At 41.4% G+C, this 24621-nt stretch overlaps 1 protein-coding gene and 2 pseudogenes across 2 annotated transcripts in view; 1 reads left to right on the top strand and 2 right to left on the bottom strand.

Moving 5' to 3' along the window:
- GREB1 (growth regulating estrogen receptor binding 1) overlaps window positions 1-23474 on the bottom strand; it is a 147461-nt gene extending 123987 nt beyond the window's left edge. For both annotated transcript variants that reach the window (XM_088444594.1, XM_088444595.1), the window contains exons 1-4: window positions 23318-23474; window positions 15996-16109; window positions 15024-15200; window positions 4973-5155 (exon numbers count right to left, since the gene is read on the bottom strand). In XM_088444594.1, coding sequence (XP_088300720.1) covers window positions 4973-5155; window positions 15024-15200; window positions 15996-16109; window positions 23318-23474 — 631 coding nt within the window. The remainder of the gene's footprint in view (window positions 1-4972; window positions 5156-15023; window positions 15201-15995; window positions 16110-23317) is intronic.
- On the bottom strand, window positions 674-792 carry LOC148508402 (5S ribosomal RNA; annotated as a pseudogene).
- LOC148508401 (5S ribosomal RNA) lies at window positions 2334-2452 on the top strand (annotated as a pseudogene).
- Window positions 23475-24621: the final 1147 nt, after the last annotated feature.

The following is a 24621-nucleotide window of genomic DNA, read 5'->3' as shown; positions in this document are numbered from 1 at the left end:
CTATAAGGAAAGGAAATGACCTAATCCATTGACTAAAACAATTTTATCAGGCACCATATGTAAAGTAGGTCCGTCAATGTGGATTTAACATTTTCTGATTCAACAGCCCATAGCAACCAATCAGCTACTACCTTTCATTTTATAGAATGTACTTGATAAATGATAGCTAGCATAGGTACAAAGGACAAGGAGAGAAAGAGAGGGCTATTCGCTGGGGCACTCTTCATGACAAATGTCCACTTTCAATTATATTAGTTGATGGATAATTGAAAATTATATCAATTACACCCTACATGACCAAATGTTACACAACCTTATATGCATTACCAATAGAAGAAGGTTGGTATTTGAACATCTTAGTGATAAGAAATCCAACCTATTTCCTCCTGTTAAAAATTAACTTTTAATCAGAGTTATATTAAAAATTGAGAATAAATAACCCTTCAAACAAAATTAGAGTTATTAGATGAGGGCGAAAATAGAATGTATCAAAAAGTAAGATAAAATCTCTACATGCGTTCATACATACATGTAGATAGGTAAATACCCTGGTCGTAAATAAGTAACCATTGCGATAAGATTTCTTATCCTCTGGATATATGTGAATCGTTATAATGGTAGAGTTGCCACTCTGCTGAGTTACCAATCGTCCTAATCCACCTCCAGTATTAATGACCTACAGCACCTGGTATTCCCAAGTGGTCTCCCATCCAGGTACTAACCAGGCCCATAACTGTTTAGCTTCCAAGATCAGATGAGATTGGGCATGTTCAGAATGGTATGATTGTAGATAATTCCCAACTGGGGAGTGTAAATGCCCAGGTACACACAGCGTAAGAGTGTATGTAGGACTGACTCACCAGAGAAGTCCACTTTGTTAAATAATACACAGTATCAATAAAAGTATTGCATAAGCGTACTTTAATTGCAATTATACAGTAGGTCACATGGTTAAACATATAAGGTAAAACAGTCAAGTGTAATTGTCTGACTGATTACTAATGTCCTTGATCTGTCAAATAATATGTTCCAATAAGTTATTCTAGGTATGCTGTTCATGTAAAAATGATGTTTGTATATTATTCAAAATAACATTGATACACTTAGTATGGTCTATATGATAGATGATTGAATTCAATCCTATTAATAGGCAGTTTGTGAGTAGTCCATTCCAACTACTAAATCATACAATAATTAGCGTGGCAGGTGATTCCATTCAATCCTGTGAGTAGGCAATTGGTGGTAGCATTATCCAAATGCCTAATCATAAATGGTTAACACAGCAGCCAGCATAAAGTAATGTGTATCGTAATGTATCTCAGACCTCATAGGGTACACAGAAGAAATAGGTTATCAGTATAGTACTGATCCTCCACTGTGAATAGACAAAGTATGTGCCAATCAGATGGATAAGTAATGAGTATATAGATATATACAATCATCCGAATAATTGGCTCATAAGTTATTCCACATTTACTAGAACACTTATAAAATAAACAATAGACTAAATCAGCAGGAGACACAAAATAAATAGGTTGTCAGTATAATACTGATCCTCCACTGTGAGTAGACAGAGTATGTGCTAGTATAGTGGATAAGTAATGAGCACATAGATATATATAAAACAATCCGAATAATTAGCTCATAGGTTATACAGCATTTGCTAGAACACTTATAAAATAAACAATAGACTGAGACAGCACTAAAGGTAGGTGCGTGTCACACTGAAATAGGGGAGTGAATTCCCCACTAGATCAGAAAAAAGGCCGTATAATCACAATTTAGAAGCTCTACGTGTTGCTCCTGAAACATATCTGTATTGACACGGAGGTCATTTACAGGCTCACATATAATCCATAGCAAAAAGATGTCTGTAGTGACATAAAGTCAGCTACAGGCATACATACGATCCCAGGGTAAGGTTACTTGGAGTCCGATCGCTGCATAAGTCGGATATCCAAGGGAGAAGGACGCGCGTTTCGCCCAGTCCAAGGGCTTGTTCACCTCACACATATTGCATATTGGGAGAAAATACTCCTTAAAAGTGCATACCCGGCAAATGATTCCACAAAACTCGGAGTATCATTGGCTAGTAGGACACATGATGTGTCTGCATTAGCCTATCATGACCGACCATCTGGTCCAATCATCACTGTTTTACCTTATATGTTTAACCATGTGACCTACTGTATAATTGCAATTAAAGTACGCTTATGCAATACTTTTATTGATACTGTGTATTATTTAACAAAGTGGACTTCTCTGGTGAGTCAGTCCTACATACACTCTTACGCTGTGTGTACCTGGGCATTTACACTCCCCAGTTGGGAATTATCTACAATCATACCATACTGAACATGCCCAATCTCGTCTGATCTTGGAAGCTATACAGTTATGGGCCTGGTTAGTACCTGGATGGGAGACCACTTGGGAATACCAGGTGCTGTAGGTCATTAATACTGGAGGTGGATTAGGACGATTGGTAACTCAGCAGAGTGGCAACTCAGTACCATTATAACGATTCACATATATCCAGAGGATAAGAAATCTTATCGCAATGGTTACTTATTTACGACCAGGGTATATACCTATCTACATGTATGTATGAACGCATGTAGAGATTTTATCTTACTTTTTGATACATTCTATTTTCGCCCTCATCTAATAACTCTAATTTTGTTTGAAGGGTTATTTATTCTCAATTTTTAATATAACTCTGATTAAAAGTTAATTTTTAACAGGAGGAAATAGGTTGGATTACTTATCACTAAGATGTTCAAATACCAACCTTCTTCTATTGGTAATGCATATAAGGTTGTGTAACATTTGGTCATGTAGGGTGTAATTGATATAATTTTCAATTATCCATCAACTAATATAATTGAAAGTGGACATTTATCATGAAGAGTGCTCCAGCGAATAGCCCTCTCTTTCTCTCCTTGTCCTTTGTACCTATGTAAATATTGGGCTGTGGGAGCACCACCAACAATAACAGTTGATACAGTTGTATCTAGATTATATAACGGTTGGTTTTTATTAATAATCATCATTATCTCTACTAATTTTTGAGTTCTGTGCGGAAATTTTTCTTTCTTTTGTAAAATGATAGCTAGCAGCCAGGGACGGACTGGGGCTGTATATCAGCCCTGGCAGTCCACCCTTACGTGTGCTCGCGAAGGGGGCGTGGTTTAGCTTCGAAGGGGCTTGCCATGAGTCATGGGGGCCTGGCCTAGCGACATGCCTCCCTCTCTTCCCCGCCCACTGCTGCCACCCCTTCCCTCCCCCTGACCGCATATCAGGTATCCGGCAGCGTTGGGTGGAGGGCGGGATTACTTTCGCCCTCCTCAAAACGGCCCTGACACCATCGGCCCTTCTGGCAAATTCCAGAAATGACCGATGGCCAGACTGGCCCTGCTAGAAGCTGATTGGTTGCTATGGAAAACTTCTCCACTTGTCCTCTTTAGAAGGTTTAATACATCTCCTCCATAATTCCATGTTGCATAGTGCTATTTATTAAAGACAATCTTACTTTCTTAACCTTGTATCTTAAGCTGGGTACCCATGTGTACCCAGCACAACATCGCCAGCGACGAGACCCTGGCAAGTGGCAAGTGAATACACACGTGCTGATGCCGAATCTGACAGGGGGGAGGGACGTGTCATGCTGCATTCTGCTGCATGGCATCGTTAGCGACATCCCCCGTCGGCCCTTCGGTAGGGCCAAAGGCCGATGTCACTAACGACCCGCGGTAACGCGCATATCATGGGTACACAGTAGACGATGTACACGATATGTCACTCCGATCCACAGATCGGACGACATATCGTCTAGTGTGTTCCCAGCATAACTCCTTTGCTGGCAGAGCCTAAATACTACATGCTGAGACAGATTCAGCAAATCTTCTAGCAGGTTAAAATATGAAAGCCCTCCCTATGTAACGACAGTTTGTAAATATGAATGAAAAGGACCCTTGTAAAAACGACTTAAAAGAAAAAAATAAGCAAAAATAGCAAACTGCAGAGACACAGGACAAATGCTGTTTTAACTTATATCCCAATGTGTATTTAATGCTTTTACTATAATAGATTTTTATGCAGCTGCCGGATCCCAGGGGCTGCTATTCCAACCTGCGTTTCCATTTAAAGCTCTAGCCATTGGTGTTTGCAGCCACAACCACCCCCACCCCTCTGCTGCCATTTAAAGTTGGTGAACTACACTGATTAGCTGGTATTATCCAAACCACAGTCTCACACAATGCCTCAGTGCATTGTAGTTTATATAGTAGTGTATAATGTGGCAGGAAACATAGGGGGTGATTCAAAACTGGACGGAATTGCAAAGCTGCACGCAAGAAGCTTTGCAATTCCGTCCTTGCAAACATGCAAATGCAGCAGGAGGTGTATGACATCCCCAGCTGCATTTGCAATCCCAGCACTGCGACAGAGGACGCAGCCCCTGGCCTTGCCACTCTTGGAAAACGGGGTGGACACGCTCCCATTTCCAGGAACGCCTGCTGCCCCCGCATCGTCCCTTAAATGCCTCTGCCTGTCAATCAGGCTTAGGCATAGCAGGAGCTGCGTGTTGCACTCTGAATTAGCCCTATAGATCGTAAGCTCCACTGGGGCAGGGACTATGTGAATGACCAAATATTCTCTGGCAAGCACTGAGCAATATGTGTGCGCTATATATACATAACTGGTAATAAATAAATATAGAAATATACAAGTTTCTGAAGATTATACCATTTAACAAATGAATATGACATCGGGACCCTTTCGTTATTACAGCATTCTCATCGTAATATCACTTTGGATCGATGCTTTAGTTGGCGGAATGAAGAGTGAATACTCATCTTACTGACTAGGATTTATAACCAGCTGCAAGCAGAAAGTATTGTGCATAATATACAGCACTTCTCCCTAAACGGAGTTTGAATTCAGTTATGACAACACTGAAGTTGCACAAACTCACCTGTCCCCTTCCAGGAAATCAGGGCGCCTTTTGTTAAGCCCCCATGTGCGTTCCTGACCAGGTAATACTTTAAGTGTTTCTGTTTTTTGGGCTGTGTGGTCAGCTTCAGATTGATGTGATTGGAAAACTCTGTAAAATAGCGAAATCCTTTCTCTCCACATCCAACACAATTGCCGGAAAACCCTGCGCAAGAAAAAGACAAAAAGTTATTATGGTAGGTATATATATATAAATTAAACCTCCGCAGCGGAATCTGTTCCTGCCAGTGTCAGAGTGGAGCTGAGGTCAATGATGACACTGGGAGGAATTTTACAGAAGGTTCACATTGCGGGACTCGCTACTGGTAAGGACTCGCTACTGGTAACTATTACAGACAAAGGATAACAAAGACCATACAGAAATTGGCTATATTTTCTCTTGCAAGCTTGACAACTTACACAAATGTATCTTTGAAGTTCAATATGGCACAGTAACATACCTCCAACTTTACACATTAGGAAATTGCGGGGGGCCCATGAGTAAGCGTCATGAACATACATCATGGGAACATGGTCATACATTGCAGTGACATAACTATAACCACCTTTGGAATACTGTGGGTACCACATTGATGGAATGCTGAGGCTATCCAGCCTATACTGGGGTAATTGTACTAGTTCTGTAGCTGTTTCCAATCTATAACTAGCAATTTGTGGAATGACACATGTAACTCCTCCACTTTTCCTTTTTAGAGGTCTCCCCTTATGTTTTTATGCGTATTATTTCCTGAAAGTTGTTCATGGACGGTGACTGAATCGATATTGATGAGAGCGCAACCAATCAATTCACAACAATATAGTGACATCACTAAGGTATGTGGTAGAAATAGAGTCTCAAGCATCGGGGATGTCCCCAAGATCCCTAAAAGTTTTAAATTTCTGGCCAACTTGTATTTACCGATCCGTGTTGTTGTTAATCAGCGCTCTTTACACTGTATCTTATGGCTGTAACGTAGTTTGAGCATATTAAAACCCAATAAAATACTGCTGTGAGTTTCTGCCGGTACTTGCCTAAAGCTGGGTACACACTAGACCAGGGGTCTTCAACCTTGGCCCTCCAGCTGCTGTGGAACTACACATCCCAGGATGCACTGCCACCTTTTTGATATAACAGCATGCTAAAACTTTGGCAGTGCATGCTGGGATGTGTAGTTCCACAGCAGCTGGAGGGCCAAGCTTGAAGACCCCTGCACTAGATGATATTCAGAACGATTTGCCCGATTCCGACAGATCGGAAGGACAAAATCGTTCAAACCGTACACGCTATGCGCGCTCCCCCTGCGTCGTCCGTTGCATCTTCAGGTCGGCCCTACATGCTGCTCAATCTGAGTATATCGTCAACGGTTTCCCGCAAATCGCGCATTGCGTACGGGCTACCAGACCAACAGGCAATATGTTAACATTATATAGTTAACAATGAAACGACCGAATGATACGATATATCGTTCGGTTGTTTGGAAGATTGCACAGTGTGTCTGCACTATATCGTTTGTCCAGGTGTTCAAGGGAAATTGGGACGACCATTGCGTCGTTTGCTGATCGTCTAATGTGTACCAAAAAGAGCTGCGTGGTCCTCACTTATACAAATAAAAATGTGCACTTTTCCTGATGCCAAGAGTTTTCCAAGCATAGCCAACCTACTTTATGTTCCTTATGGTGTTTCCCTTTAAATATTGAGTAAAACATCTATCAGTGTTAGGGGAACGTTCACTTGATTAAAAATAAATATATACAGAATACACAACAGTACGTCACGGCTTCCTCCCTCATTCATACAGTATTTTAATAGATCATTCATTCATAGTGCAGCCTGTCTGGTTTCTATGGGTACCAGGGACTGTATGAGGCATTAGTGGATGCAGGAGGCTACATCACATGCTGTGGTATATAGGTTGCAACAGGTCACAGTGACTTCTCGGGTCAAGACAACTTGGCAGGCAGAACAATCCACAGTGCTAATCAAGGTATTTGCCAGCCATCTGCTTAACATCCATGAAAGAGACTGTAGGAACACGAGACTCTACGGAACATTATCTTCAAACGTCGGGTCATAAAAACGTAGGAAAAACAAAACTATGAAATCAAACAGTACCGAGTTACAGATTAATTGTGCTGGAGATCCCTGAATAAAGCGGGCAAAGGGGTTATATGTAATTTCATTCCATCCGGCCTGTCTGGGAACTTGCCTCACTCTACATTTCACCGACCTGACTGCTTCTGAATCGGAGAGGCTTATTTGCACCCCATGTTGGTCTACTGTGCCTCTGAGGACTGTAGATAAGGCACTGCCTCTCCCGGACGTGGGGTATGAAAAGGAGGTGAGCATGTGCTATTTCACTGTACAGTCCACAAGGGGGAGATGTATCCAGCTGAGAAGTTACCCATAGCAACCAAAGAGATTCAAGTTATCATTTATCTAGTACATTCTATAAAACGGTAGTTATAAGCCGATAGGTTGCTATGGGAAACTTCTCTTTAGAAGGTTTGACACAACTTCCCCCATGAGTTGAATGACAGGTTGGTGACTGACGCCACCTTGCCTGCTTAGTTAAGCCTTTGCCATGCCATGCCCTTGATTATGTTTCAGTTGGTCACACTAGTAAAAACAGGGAGACCCACACATTTGGTCTCCTCGTTACAGTGTGACCACCCTAGCCTGGCGCAGTCCGGTCCCGGTTTTGATGATGACCGGCATGTCTTGATTTCGTCTGGATTGTGCTGTCATTGAGCTACATATATGTTTAGATAATTGCCCAAATGTGAGCTTGTACATTCCGGCTGCAAAACTGCATGCTACGCTATATCCGTCCCTTTCTAAGTCATTGATGTGTTTTCCTCTCTTTGTGCCCTATACTGTACCTCTCTCGCTATACGTACGCAGAACCTAAGCCACCGCGATATCCTATTTTTGGAGCTGGATGTAGCCATATGTAAGAATTGTCTCTTACATTACAGAGCCCTCTGCTGCCACACAGAGGAGAGGCAGGAGCATCGCACATGATATACACGATTACGATAAATCTCATTACCATGCTTCTATGCTGTAGTACCATCACAACTAAGGCTAGTATGGGGGAAAGTGGAGATAATAGACTGTTTATTGTCACCTAGCAACAGCTGGTGGGTGCTGTGCTGTTGCTAGGTGCCAATCTTATTCACTAGAACAAGGAAAGTTTGTAGGTCCTAGATTCCTGCAAACTACTGTCTCCTCAGTATTATTCTTAGTAAATAGACCCCTGAGCTCTTCTTTAATCTATTCTCTGTCCATGCTGCCTACCCTCAGTCACCTGGCTCCTTCAGCTTCTTCTTCTCATTTTCCAAATCTCAGCTTCACAATCTCTTTCTTTCTTCCTGCATTTTATTTTTATTCCTCACATCTTGTAGCACTTACCCTACTACATACTTGCCCCAGCATGCCCACTGATCCCTCATGCTGTTCTCTTTTAACATATACATTCTAAACAAAATGGCCATACCCCACCCTTCAGATGGAGTACAGCATGTTGGTCTACCTCTAGCGTCTACCTCTAGTGCTTGACTAAGTAACCAATCAGGAGAGTTGATTACCCAAAGAGCAGCTACCACAGGGGGTTGCACAACAGGACTGCTTATATACTGTTTGGAGGGTGTTTATATTCTTAAGCGATACTGGATAATGTTTTCAATGTCATGATACCCATGGACCCCTGATATTAAGTACAGGTTGTGTCTCCCATATCCAAAATGCTTGGGACCAGGGGTATTTTGGATAACGGAATATTCTGTATTTTGGAATATTTGCATAACATAATGAAATATCTTGGGAATGGGACCCCAATATACACACAGAATGCATTTATGTGTTATATACACCTTATACACACAGCCTGCAGGTCATTTTATACAATATATTCAATAGTTTTGTGGCTCAGGCAAGGTTTGTGTACAGAAATTAAATTCATTTATGTTTCATATATACCTTATACACACAGCCTGAAGGTAATTTTATACAATATTTGTAATACTTTGTGCCTTAGACAAAGTTTGTGTACATTGGACCATCAAAAATCAAAGGTTTCATTATCTCAGTCATGCCAAAATTATTCCGTATTTCGGAATATTCTGTATTTCGGAATATTTGGATATGGGAGACTCAACCTGTATAAGCATTCAGTAATCATGCATTCAGTAATCAAGCGTTCACGCAAATGTACTACTGTACATTGTTAATACAATAGATGCATTGCACAAACGGTGCGTCCAGAATACATTTTGTTAGTGCTGCACATGTGAATCGTATATAGTCAGGGTTTTGGGAGTGGGGCTGGTCTTTGCTGTAGGAGAGGCAGCTCTGACAAAAACCGTCAGTCCTGACAAAACCATTTTTCATCCCATTTGGTCTCCTAGATCAAAAGCAAGTAGTCAGTAGTCCCAATGTCTCAGTGCACAAGACCACTGGAGGTCATAGTGCTGTGTAATACACCTCTTGGTGGCGCTGTTAGACTCAATTTCTACGGTGGCGCTGTTACACTATTTATTTCCACAGGTGCTCCTAGATTTCTGCCCCAGTACATGGGTTTGCATGGAAAATTGTCGTGATTGCACTAAGGCGCAGAATTGCATTTCTAAGTGCATTCTGCCCAATGTAATGAAAACTTTAAAATATATAACTACCAACTAATGAAGGCAGCCCTGATCCTCCCACACTCTGATCATTAATTTGGCTGGAGCTGAACTCAGCAGTATTTTAGGATAAAAATTATAAAGTTTAATTTAATGAAAGTGGCAGGTTGGGCCCTGGTGTAATCCTTCCACTTCCACAATCCGATGTTGTGTACTTAATGTGTACTCTTTAAAATGTAATACAATATGAAAGTATTGGTGTAAGGCAGAGGTTGACCCACCCTGCAGAAATCACCTTTGACCCTGGGCCTAATACAGCAGAGGACACAGTATATCTTTTCACGCAGATTCCCCATGTTCGAGAATCTGCGCATGTGCCAGGCCCGTACTGCGCATGTGCAGTGCGCATCTGCTTTGCTGCTCGCAGTTCGGCAATAGACCGTCAGTGATTGACAGCCTGCTGCCATTTCGGGACAGGGAAGGGGCGACGACGGGCTCCGTTTCCCAAAACAGAGATCTCGGTTGGCTGACGGAGATTTTCTGGCCTCTCTTTACCATATACAGCGGCCGGCTTGCGTGACCCCATGGGTCACTTAGCCGGCCAATGGTCTCGCAGATGATCCGATACTGCATTCTAGAACGCATCTCAGATCAGTAATGCATGCAGGAGTCATGACGCCTCACGCTGCATTACCATATTACAGCTATCGCAGCTGCTAACATGTAAGCAGCTGCGATAGCTACTGTGTCCTCTGATGAACCAGGCCCACATGTCAGTAATTACAGAATTAGGCCGAAGGCAAAGAAACACAGACTATGCTTGCTGCATCTGCTGTTCTAAAATCAGGCTTGACTTGACTTTGAAAAATTAATAAGCTGCAAGTCTAGCCTCATATATGTGCCTCATACCTCCAAACACTGTAAGGCCTTTATGTAACAGGCAGCGAGTTGCAGGCATTGGCGCGATGCTACGATCTAATGCAGACATTTAGGGGGTTGATCAAATTACCCGCAAATGGCGCAAGTTGCCCTTGCAACCACGTTTCCACGTCATTGACGGCACTGCTGCTTGCGCCCCGGATTCGCACATTTGTGCGCGCACCCCTATAGGGCTGAAGGCAAAAATCTGCAAGTTCAGAGGTACGATAGGTGCGGCATATAGCCGCATTTATTTGCGGCCACGAGTAATTAGCGGCTAATTGAATCAACCACATAAATTGGCAAAAATGTGAAAGGCAAAATCAGGCTATTACATAAAGGCCTAATGTTCAACTTCTCTAAAGCTGGGTACACATGTAAAGATTTTCTGTCCAACCATCCAACGAGTTGATTGGTTGGAATGAAAATCTGGTAACGTATGGGAGTAAATGATGATCAGCAATTTGCTCCTAAATGCCAGAAAACAGATGAAAATGGTCGTCAGACAAGTTTGTTAAATGTTTGATCCAAACAACAGTTTTTGTCCATTTTCCGGCGTTTGGGAGCAAATTGCTGATCATCAGTTACTCCCATACATTACCAGATTTTCATTCCAACCAATCAACTAGTTGGATGGTTGGACAGAAGATCTTTACGTGTGTATGCAGCTTAAGTGTGTATATTTGCAAAGAAAACTGGCAAGCACTGATTAAAAAGTAAGCCTAGGTACTATTACATGATCTCTATAAAGCAGTGCTGCGCGATATGGTGGTGTTATATTGATAAACAGCTCATTGATATAACTAGTATAGATATAAATAGTACAAGCTCCCTATCTGGCACTGAGCAGCTGTAAACAATGCCTGCTGCTGCCATTCAGTGTCCAGATGCCTCTGTCTGGCTACAGCCCCTATCAGCCAGCAGTCTGCATACCTAGTCTAGCATCACCTGGGCTATCTCTGTCAGTCTGGAATGTCTACAGTGGGAACACAAGACAAGTTTATTGAGGAAGTAAAGGGGATGAATAGCTGTCTGGCCGCTGCCCCATTGGTGGCCTGGGCTTACACTGTTATTATTTATTGTTCTTTTGTGCTTTTGTGTAAAGTGCTATTAATACAAAGACTTCCTTAACACTAATTGCTGAGCTTTCATCTAGGTTTCTGTTGGAATTTTATTATCTATCTGATCAGTAGAAAGAGGATGGGGACTGTTTGTAGAATTCAGGAAGAGCCTGCAAAAGAGACTTACAACTGCCTGTCATGGAAACCTGCACATTATCCCCAGAACTCCACAAATCAGCAGTGGTACAGATGGGTCCTCATACATCTAGCCCCCTTGCACGTTAAACAGCCCTTCTAGTTGTGCCATGCATTGGCGTGACTCGGTATCGCCGAGTGTCTTTTTGTGCTACTTTTTTACCTTCAAATGTGTCTTATTCACACAGAGATGTGAACAGGACACACAAGCAGCTTCTGCTGATTAAAATGATACGCGGCATGCCTATGTCCTGTGTGTGGCTGCGGGTGTATCTGCATGCGACACGCTACGTTACAGTGTTACAGCCGCTGACACTGTAATGTAGCATTTTGCATGCAGACGCACCCGCAGTCACACACAGAATATAGGCATGCCGCGTATCAGCAGGAGCAGCCCGTGGGTGCTATTTATTTCGCTGTGGGGATAAGACACATTTAAAGGTAAAACGTTGCACAAAAAGACGAGTCACACAGCTGCCACTCATTGTGTAACACGACTTGCAGCACATGGAGGATGGATGTATGTGGACACATCTGTACCTCCGAGTTGTAGTAATTTTGTATAAACATCATTTGCGCTTACATCAAAATTGCTACTTTTTTTAGGCATGTTTAATGCTTCACTAATGTTTTTGCTTTATAAAAAAAAATCTCTTAAGACACCGTAAACCTCAAAAGGCATTACACAGAGTGGCTGCTGGTTTATCACATAGATAAAGCCTGAATATTTGTTTTTTTTTCACCAGAAAACATAAAATATACAGAAAGGACCCGCAAGAGGGACGAGCTGAAATTGCTCCTTAAATCCCTCACATTACAGATGACAGCTAGCGCTGGGAAATGGTTGGGTTTCATCAGAACTCTATAGAGCCTAGGGGGCTTATTTACTAAAATCTGTTTTTCTGGCAATTTTACAGTAGCACTGAAAGCACCAATATTTTTTTTAATGCAGTACATGGAGTGTAATTCCTTTACTAATATTATTACTAACATTTCCAAGTACAATGCCAGCATATCCCGCTGCACTGTACAATTGGGAAAAATATGGTAACAAAATGACCCTGAGAAATAACAGTCAAAGAGGGACGAGGTCTCTGCTCATAATCTATACAGTGTATGTCTAAAAATTATATATATAATTATCTGACGCTTTAAATCCCGTGGCAAGGCTACCAAAAACTGCAGTAGACCTGTGGTTTGCAAAAGCGACAGTTAGTAAATTAAGCCCTATGTGGCTCTGTAGCTCAAACAATCCCTATACAAAAAGACCCCTTTACCACCAGCTGATCGCAGGCACCAGCGGAAAGCGTTTCTGGTTGTTCGCTATGAATGCTGGGGAGTATTTTTATGGGATTTCTTTAATTGTCATTTGAACTATGACGCAGAAGAAAGAAGATTTTACCTACTATTCAATAAACCGAACAAGAACTTTGAGTGTTCTTTACTGAAATAGAGGGGTCTAATTCAGATTTGGGAATAGAATAAGATAGAGCACAGGTTCTCAAACTCGGTCCTCAGGACACTGCATGTTTTTCATGTCTCAAAACAGGATCACAAGTGAAATAATTTGCTCCATCTGTGGATCCTATGAAATGTGTCAGTGAGAAATGAATACACCTGTGCACCTGCTGGGTGACCTGGAAAATGTGAACTGTGTGGGGGTCCTGAGGACCAAGTTTGAGAACCACTGAGATAGAGTTAAGGTGGCCATACACGGTGAGTTTCAAAAGTTGGTCAGATCGGTTGTATGATTTCCCTTGAAAATTCTTCCCTTCCAATACAGGATGATTTGTATTTAAAATGCAACTATTTCACATAAGACCATACGATCTGATCAATCACATGACATCACATAATGGGCGTCAATTCCTAGACGATCAGTTGAGATCTCTCTGCAAAACCATCTGATCTGCGATCCAACTAGACGACGGCGGGGACGTGCATCGGGGGTCGCAGAAGACTCAAAATACAACTATTTTCAAATGTTTGGTCTGTCCAACCTGTAGAAACTGCATAATCGTGTGATCAATCGCCCTGTGTATGGCCAGTATAAGTGTTTGTGTACCTGGACAAACCATGTTGCAATGCAAGGGGTGAAAATACATACATTATTTTTGCACGTGGGGTAAATATTGGCTGCTACTGCATGTAGCCATAAATGCTGGACTGCTTTATTTTTACACTGCAAATTAGATTTAGACGTCTTAAAACTATCTGCACATTGTACATTTGACCCACCTGCAGTGCAGCATGGTTTTACCCTAGGGCACAGTTACTTGCTCTATCTTAACGCTATTCCCAAATCTGAATTAGGCCCATAGAGTACTTTAATGGGAACTCCTTAACTCCTTCCTACACCTCCCCTCTACTTCAGAAAACTTATACTCCTCCGTGAATATGGCCTTTTTGTCTGCAAATCTATGCAGCCCAGAGACGTTTGTCCAAATTGAGGTGCACAGAGGTCCCAAAAAAGAATAACTTTTGCTATGGAGCAACCATTTTCCATTTGTTAATTGACCACTATAATATTTAAAGACCTGAGTGGGTTACATTTCTCTTTTCTCATAAAACATATCCTATTACTTTTCTATCTGATGTGTAATGCACAGTATGGGTGCTATTTAAGTAAATAACTATAATAATGGTTCCCAACTCCAATTCTCCAGGAAACCAAACCGGCTATGTGTTGAGGATTTCTGTTCCCTGTTAAGGAAATCCAGAAAACATGCCCTGTTCAGGGTACTTGAGGAAAGGAGCGGAGGACCGCTGTATTATAGAGGATATTCCAAAATGGTTTTAAGCTGGGTACACACGGTATGATGTGCACCCAGCGATGAGCTCCACAATCTGACGGCTGACATATCGTGTGTTCCCCATACAATGAGCAATCTGTTGTCCGACCGTCCGATATTTCGTCTAGCCACCCCCCCCCCGCATGGACCAGCATGGGATCGTTCGCCGATTCTCCAGATCTCTTGTGCATGCCCAAACACGGAACGATATAGCTGCGATATCGTTACAATCCGTCAGATCGGCCGCTATATATCGCTCCATGTGTGGAGGCCTTTAGAATGTAAGCACCACACAAAAATCTCACTTCATTATCTGATCTTATTGTAGAAGCACCTGTCATTCTGGACCGGGACATATTACTTGGCTTTACACCTACATGTTAATCAGTGTGTCAGTGTGTTCAATGATCAGCAGTACACATCGACATCTAGTTTATAGACATACCTAGTAGCGCATTGCGCCCATTATCATCCGGCAGAAACCTTTTGTCCACAGCACACACTAGAAAGTGATCCGGTAAACTAGGGGACTTGGCGCCCACCAATAGAAATCCAGGAGGCACTTCAAACTGGTCGGCAGAAACAGATGTCAGCCTCAAGTCCTTACCAGCCTGACAAAAACCTGGAGCACAAAATGAAGACAATGGCCAGACTGGTTTACAGGATGCAAGGCAAGTTACCAAACAATGCTTTTATTTGTCACTGCGCACATGTTGTAAGGTAGTGAATTGGGGGGAAAAATAACTTTTCTTAATACAAATAGGAAACAGATAAACTGCTCCAACAAAGTTATTTATAAGAAATATATGGATTTGGAAATGGAATTGTTCTAAATGTTTTTTTACCCAACATCCCTCTTCTCCTCTAAGGGAAACCAAGCCAATGGTTCCTGTACCAGTACTGACAACCACGTGCCGTTCAAATCCACACGACTATCACTCTGTCCTGTCAGTGCCCATGTTATAGACTAATATCTCCTACTCTGGCAGTTTATGACGGGGCAAGTAGCGATGAAACACTGGCAGGGGCAAGTTTCCCCAAATCAAGGGGGAGTCACCTCAAGAAAATTACGCCACTAACTGAGTGTTAGGGGTAAATTTACTAAGATGAGAGTTTTTAAAAATGGTGATGTTGCCCATAGCAACCAATCAGATTCTAGCGATTATGTTCTAGAAGGTGCTAGTTAAATGTTAAGTAGAATCTGATAGGTTGCTATGGGCAACATCTCCACTTCTAAAAACTCTCATCGTAGTAAATTTACCCCTTAGGGTCAGTGTGCTGATGTCTTACAATTGTTCACATATTTATAAATACAAAATGCATTTTGGGTTGCTAGAAGCTTCATTTTTCTTGTCAGTGTTTCCCTACGTTTGGTGTAGCCTTAGTACTTTATATCATACAATGCTTTGGTCCTCACCATCGGTGGTGCAGCAGCCTTCGGGGGGAGGTTTGTTCTGATAGGAGTGGGTTGAACTACTTGATCCTGACCCGTCGTCATCTTCCTCCTCCTCGTCATTATCCACGCCACCACCTGCAGAAGAGAAGAATAAAGGGAAGGACAGAAGCGTGATACAGCAAGAGCCCCGGGAACAGCATGGTGAGGTTGTCTGCTTATCAAAAGAGCTGCCCGGACGAGCCCTAGCAACAGTCCAGTGAGCTCCATTGGCAAACCTCCAAAGCCTGCAGTTTAGTCCCAACTTCTGTGTTCCATAGTGTGAACATCCAGTTATCTGCGGTGGTCCTGTGCGTGTAACCCCTGCAGTGTTACTTGTTTATATATATATATATTTTTTGTGGTGGGGGCATGGCAAAATAATAAATATATGTATATGTCTATATAATAATGCACTATGACCTGTCCTGTCTCTGTCATGTGCAGTGGGAGCCCAGATTAGAGAGGGGCAACGAAATACCCATCGTACATTACATATACTACTATATGACTAACAAATAGCTACTATATATAACACTATGAACAACATTAGGGTGGCCTATCAAATGTCATGTTCATGGGAGTACCCTTGTTTTATTCCACAAAAAGCTATACAAACGCGTATATTCATTTTTTTAAACAAATAATATAAAAGTATACTGAAGAATGGACACCTATTTATCTTTTCCATCTGTCTCTTCTATAGTGATCTCCGTAAGTGGTGTCCATATTCAGGAGGCAGAAAGGAGACAGAGTCACTGAGCATGCCAACAGTTTAAAAAGTGTTCTGACAGTATCAGGAACCAACCTATGTGTACGTCCATCTGTGTGGTGATTCTTATTAAAGGCTGACCGTAAATATTCTAACATATAGGAAAAATGGCAAAAACTGTTTCCTATAGACACCAAACGTTGCGGCCACCCGCTCTCTGATATCACAGGTAAGACGGAGGATTTGGACAGATATTACTGTACATGTTATCCCAAAATAAGAGCACGGCCCAATGATGCCCTATTGGAGTCTATAGGAGTATTTATAGGGCATGTTGGAAAAATGCGTTCTGGAGATGGCCAATGAATGAGTGTTCCAGAAGTGACATCGCTGAATGTCTGAATCTCATCCAGTCTGGCGACCCACATGAACAGTGACCTGGTTGCTCTTCACTTGGGCTAAGCAGCAGGGAAACCTATGTGGCAACTTTACATCTGGTGGCGACCACTGCTTGAGGCTGCCCAGAACCGAAATGACTGGCAGCAGATAACTAAATATGCAGGACACCTACATCTCCAACCATCTATCATTCTATCACAGTTATGGGCAGGTCCTCCAGGTGTAGCCCTCACCTGCAGGATTCAGGGCTGGGGGGTTAGGTCGACTATGGGTGGGTGGGCTTTCCCGAATCAATAAGTCTGTTAATATCAGTTACAAACAGCTTATTTAAACACAGCTCATTATCCTAAGGCAGGAGAGTGACAGTACTCTATGTAACGAGGCAGGAAATCAGGGAGTATGGATGTCTGCAGCAGCAGCAGCATACCTCACAAACGGCACATTTACCTGCAGAGGGAACCCTAGGAGCCGGATGGAGGTGCAATGTCTCCCCCATACTCTGAACACCCTCACTGCTACTCACGGTGACACATTACTGCTGAATAGTACCAATAATGCATTATTATCTACTACGTACAATTTCTTGGTGGATGCGTATTTTGTGAATTAAAAATGTCCTCTTTAGCAACAATATAACCACCCAAGTTCATGAACCAACAGGGGTGTCAAAAACAGATTAAAGTAACATTCTGTGAATATAATATACAAATTAAATGGCAGAGCAGATGCAATACAACAGTGATATATATGGAGCTTTACCAGGTGATTACTGCGATCTCCAATGTTCAATAAAACTGCACTTATAATTAAGGGGGGGATTTATCAAAGAGAGGGATAAAATGAAGAGAGATAAAGTACCAACCAATCAGCTCCTAACTGTAAATTTTCAAACAGCCTGTAAAATGACAGTTAATCACTGGTTGGTTGGTACTTTATCTCTTTCCACTTTATTTCTCTCTTTGATAAATTTTTCCCAAAGTTCTGTCAAAGAATGGACTTGTTTTAAAAAAATATATAAATCAAAGGTAAAATGTAGTTAGTATATGGGGTTAACTGACATATGCCATTTCTATTTATATGTTAAGTAAACTTGGGGAAATAGTTTTCTCCTATGCACAGAAAACTTCCTGCATGTAAGCCAAAAAGGACAGTTCAGCCACCCATAGCTGATAATAGAAACCAATAGCTGGAAAATCCACACATCTCAGGGTGTGTCCGGCGGTTCAAATCCCAACGCCGGAAGACAGGCAGCAGTGAAGATCCCGCCAGGAAAGTAAATTAACTATACCTAACCCTCCCCCCCCTAAAGCTAGGAATGCCTAACCCTGACCTCCGCCCCCCCTAGTGCCTAACCTTAACCCCCCCCTTAAGTGCTTAAACCTAACCCCCCTCCCCGCAGCCTAAACCTAACCCTCCCGGGGAGATGCCTAACCCTAACCTCCACCCCCCCTAGTGCCTAACCTTAACCCCCCCGTAAGTGCCTAAACCTATCCCCTCCCCGCAGCCTAAACCTAAGCCTCCCAGGGAGGTGCCTAACCCTAACCTCCACCCCAGGGCTGCCTAAACCTAACCCCCCTTCCCCTAGCCTAACCCTCCTGGGGGGGGGGTGCCTAATCCTAAATTGTCCCCCGGGGAGCCCCTAACCTAACCCTCACCCCCATGGCTGTCCGCGCCCGCCGCCCAGCTTTCCTTCGTTCAGTATGCCGGGCGTTGGGCTCCCAGCGTAGGGATAATGATAGGCGTCAAAATGTCGACGCCTATCATTAGTCCCCTGTCGGGATTGCACAGTCGGGAAGCCGGCGGTCGGCATTTCGACCGTCGGCTTCCTGACTGCATATCTGTCTGGGAATGAGATCAAATAACAAGGCGTTTGTGAGTGATACAACAGATAACTACTTAATCTACATAATTTTCCCCAGTGATGTTTCAGAATTAAATCCCTTTATCATCCTCTAAGCAACCTCTGAGCTTACACTGTACAAGTGAGGTCTCCTTTCTAACCTGATGCTTACACAACATTTCCCTGTAACTAAGCTAGATCACCATCAGTTCCCCCATTGATAACGGGAGGAAATGTCTGTATCAATGGCACACATCCAGAAAGCCACTTACCATACACAATTTTTACTGTTTGTCAAACAAAAATAACTTTATTTGTTATGTTATACTATGGAAACCCAGGGTGTGGTACAATTTGTTGTCAACATGGATGGGAGGTCACATGTCACATGTTGACAATCACCATGTCAGCACTGACACAATGCTGACATTGTAAATGTTGACAGGGGGCATTTTGGGCGTGGGGATGTCAGTAGCAGTGGTGAGTATTGATGACCCTAACCCTAAATCTAACCCAAAAATCATCCTAACATCGGCTGCTGACATTATCGCATCAACATTCCGGATGCTGACATTCTGAACCTATACCGAAACGTAAACTGCGATACTTTTTGTTTGTTTGCTTTTTTATCATTATAAACTTTCATTTTAAAAAATATACAGTACTATAAAATGGAACATGCTCTCTTTCAAATGGTTTAATAAGAAATATGTATATAATTATTAGCAGAATATGGCCCCTTCAACTCGGATGCCTACACGGAGGCCTAGATTTGTAATAGAGTGAACAATAGACCATTGAAGCTACTCATTATATTGCTGCATGCACTGTTTGTTATACTAATCAAATACATATGTATCAACACATGTGACTTCAGAACGAAGGCCTGCAGATGCCATATTATATGTACACGTCTGAGCTTTACCCATGCATTGGCTGAGCTGTACATATCTATTAACTGAGTTTCATTTGGATGACCGTGGACAAAATCTGAAAAATGTAATATAACCCCAGTCTTCCCCAAACTGTGACCATTTCCCCCCCTATCATTAAATTCAGTACTCCTCACAGTGTCTATGGGAAGAGCCACAGGACGATGATCCTTTTTACTATCAGCATTTTATATAGAGCCAGCATACTGCGTAGCACTTTACGATTGGGAACGTCTCTCTACACGTACGACCTCACTTATTTACTTTATTGTCTTTCTGTTTTTTCAAAACTTTTTCAATTAGATTTTTTTCACGGCACGTGTGTTTTCTTGTTGTATAATACAATCATGCACAATAAAAAAAACCCACAAATATGAGAACAACTACAGCAGTAGCAGCGGCACTTTCCCTGAGCCCCTGACCTGCGGTTTCTTTTCACTTTCCTGTCCTGTGTTAGAGAATTAGCTTTAATCTAGTGGAAAAGGTTTAGTGGAATTTACTACGTGAAAGAGAGTCTGTCAAACCAGCATTGTGAGCGTATCAAGTGCTCTGCCTGCGTAAGCTTCGGGCTCTTACAGAAAATGCTAATTTCCCCTCCTACAGAATCCATTGTGAGAGGCAGAAGCCAATATGCACTACCTAAGAAATGTGCCTTAGGGAAATGTATTATAGGCACTGCGGTCTGCAGCCATTGGTCAATCGTTCCTTAGTATACAATTGTCAGAGCAGACAACGGTGATTCACAAACACGTTATAACGTCATGAGAGGATCATAGTAATGGTGACCATTGACGCATTAAGTTTACATACCGGACAATAGATAAACAAAAAAAGAACTTTACACCCAAAGAAAACAATACAAAGATATACTCCATAAGTAGGTATATATTTCCAATAAGTGAACAACATTTAATTTAACACAGTTGCATTTAATAAAATGTAATTTAAAGTCAGAAATTCAGAAACGTAGATAACATGACCTGCTTCGTCAGCTATTTGACTAGATGATTGTATGTGGATAATTAAAAACAGTTTAAAACTAATTTAATATATGAGAGATGAGGGTTGGGTCTTGGGTACCTTGCTATAATGACTCCATCTGAATTATATGTAAAACAAGAAATGCAGGAAGTGGGAGGAGTTACCTCCGATAGGGATTGTTGATCCTTATAAGACAAATGAGTGCTTAGAGCACAAAGCAAATACACTACAGGGACTGGCCAGCTTTCAGCCACACAGACCATCACTCAGGGCTCCTATTATTAGGAAGCAGAAAACCAATACACTTATGTGACATGGAGTTTGCTGAATCCATAAAACTTTTGTTGGACGATGAATGCAGTTACATAAAATGTAGGACCCCCATGCCCACTAGTCCCAGCAATGTAAGTGGATCTTTGTTTTTTGTTCTAAGAGTTCAGCATTACTTACTTCAAGTGCCAGAAAGCAGCATTGTACTGAGCAGACTAAGGCACGTGGGTGCATTATGTGCATACCTCCCTACTGTCCCACCAGTGTGCCGCAGTGTCCCTAGAGGGGGGAAAGTTGGGGGGAGAGCACTCTCACTGATGCTCTGCAGCGGGTGAATAGATGTTCTGCGCATGGCATCTGTTCACAGTGCGGGGAGAGCCTGGGGGCAGCACAGCATCTCCGGGAACGCTGGGCACGCCCCCGGAATGATGAGAAGCCACGCACCCTTTTCGGGAGTGCGCTCCTAAAGTGCGCGGGGGTCCCGAAATGTGCAAACAAACATGTTGGGAGGTATGTATGTGTGTACCTGGAAAGTAGCAGTCACCGTCACCTTGAAATTCTGGTAATGGTATTATTATTATTATTATCATAATCATCAATAGTTATTTATATAGAGCCAACATACACAGCAGCACTTCACAACTGGCATCATTACTACACATAAGAGTTTCCTGTCTGTCTGTCTGTCTCTATCTATCTATCTATCTATCTATCTATCTATCTATCTATCTATCTTCTATCTATCTATATATTTATTTTCTAACTATCTATTTATCTTCTATCTATCTATCTTCTATCTATCTCATATCCATCTATATATTTATATTCTAACTATTTATCATCTATCTATCTATCTATCTATCTATCTATCTATCTATCTATCTATCTATCTATCTATCATAATGTAGAAATGGATGCAATATGTGTTTCTTCTCCATGGTAACTACAAGTGTAAAACACATTATACAAAAAGTGTAAGAGAATGTCAGCATGTCAACAAAGACTAACAATAGAGTACAATAAGTAAATGACAAATTATATGAGAAGTACCTGACAATTATTTTGTCAGATTATGCAAATTGAAATTCTGAATTATACTGTATATTACTGAGCGGCCACTAAAACAGACTATTATCCATACAATCTGTGATGAGTGAGCCCTAGGAAGGATCAGGTTCCTGCAGAAAGCGCCGATCAATAGACTATAAAAGTAATGCATTCCTTCATGAGATTAAGCAAAATGTATTCATTGACAGCAAAAGTGCACGTGATTTATTTTCAGAATCTTTCTAATCAGAACACAGCCTGAACATGTTATCTTTAAGAAGAAAAGTTTTATAAATCCAAAACAGTTATTCTTTCATTACAATGACAATCTTTTCATTAGACTATATAATGGTGGATGTAAGGTTGTGTTGACCTTACAAGTGCTAATAGTCGTGTTTTTTTGGCTATTTATATCAGCCTTAGATATAATGCATGTAAAGTTAACAATTAAGTCTCTATAACTGTCAGGAATTAAATACTACGGCTACATTTAACTTAAAAAAATAACAAAAAAATGTTAAACAAGTAATTAAAAGTGGAAGTAAAATGGGACAACAAAACATCCCAGATTCCCCAATTTTGCCAACTTACTATTCAACTTAAATGACTTCTTTTAATATTTGTATATACTGATTATGCTGAATTTAATAAAAACTGAATATTTGACATCATCTAGAAATAGTGGCAGAAAATAAAATATCCTATAATAAAATATGCTGTATATCCTGGGCATGCATGTTGCTGAACCATGAGCATGGATTCTTTGTAGAATCTTGATAACAGTCTAGAACCCTGAACTTTGAATGTATTCTAGATTTTGAACATTCGTCATATAACCTTTCAATTTATATTTGGAAAATGCATTGTGGAATCTTGATAACATAGTCTAGAACCCTGTGACTATATTCTAGATCTTGAACATACATCCTATAATCTTTGGAGTGTAATCTAGAAGCTCGGATCCGGACAATATAACATTGAATGCTGGAAATGTACTCTAGAATCCTGAGCATGCATTTTGTAATCTTGGGAATACATTACACACTTCTGGCCATATATTTAATAATTTTGTCAGTGCGTTCTAGAATCTAGATAAACCATCTGACAATGATAAAGCAACTCTTACCTTCTAGAGATGACAGCTGCTGTTCGGCTTCTAAATACAGCTGAGAAAAGACGGGACGGGGGACTAAGCTGTTTGATCTCAGAGATGCTTCTATGGAATTGTGTAAAACTTCCTCAAAGCGCGTTGTCTTGAGTTGTCCAGCATACGAATTCCCCATCTTCCATAGGAGCAAAAAAATGAATAAAGTAAAATGTAAAAAAAAAAAAAAAAGTTACAATTTCCAAATTGATCACAAAAGGTTCTATAGTCTCCTAAAGCCTATATAGTCCTCTGGTCTCTACGCTCACGTGTAACGCTGTGTTTTTACAATTGTCATGCTGGCCAGACAAGAGGCAAGATCCAAGTGAGCCTGTGTTCTGGGACAGAGAAGTGAGATGAATGATGCAGTGTGCACTGAAACACTGAGAGTCTGCAATGAGGCAGAAGATTCCTCCTCTTTCACTGTGTGATCTGACCCTGTGGCTGATATATTACAGGAAGCAACTTGCCAGCAGCTATTTCCAAGTCACCAGTGACCACAGGCTGACACCTTATAAACGATGTTACTAAAAGCCTGTGATCCTGGAGACTCCCCATGGTTTACAAGCTGTACAAGAACATCACAGTCAGAACTGTATGTCAGACAATGCTGTTCCTACTTCCTAAAGAGATAGTGGTGCGCAAGCAGGCAGGATGATGCTCTCACATTAAACATTGACGGCATCATCACCAGATCAGAGAGGACCCAGTATAATCACAGGGTGTCATATTAATGCTGGGAATAATACAAGAATTGACAAACATTCTTTTTTATTATGCTAAATTCAAGTTCTTGATTGATACAAAATGTGTAGATCTTTTTTTAATACACTAAGAACTAAATGTAACATTTGCACATGGGGTAGTTTGGATATTAAATTTGACTTTTTCCAAAATGTTTATATTCCCTATTATAATTATTATTATTATCCTTTATTTATATGGCGTCACAAGGGTTCTGCCGCGCCTTACACAGTACATAAACAAATAAGCACACAAGAAAACAGATATTAACAGTACAAACAATGCTGGACAGATACATGATTTATATATTGCTGCATAACACTTAGATAAGCAGCATGGTGTCTGTAACCAAGGGTTGGGTGCTGTTGTAAATTAGAGTATAATTAAGTGAAGGAGAAGCACATGAGAGAAGAGGGCCCTGCTCGCGAGAACTTACATTCTAAAGGGGAGGGGGCAGATAAACATTGGTGACACAGATGGGCTGGATACAAGGGTCACAGTAATCTAACATCTATGGAAAGGTTAGTCTAAACTTAAGAGAA

Source organism: Taudactylus pleione, unplaced genomic scaffold (genome assembly GCF_031769625.1).
Source record: "Taudactylus pleione unplaced genomic scaffold, aTauple2 ptg000367l, whole genome shotgun sequence".
NCBI classification, from domain to species: Eukaryota; Metazoa; Chordata; class Amphibia; order Anura; family Myobatrachidae; genus Taudactylus; species Taudactylus pleione.
This window is presented reverse-complemented; position numbering and strand designations above follow the sequence as displayed.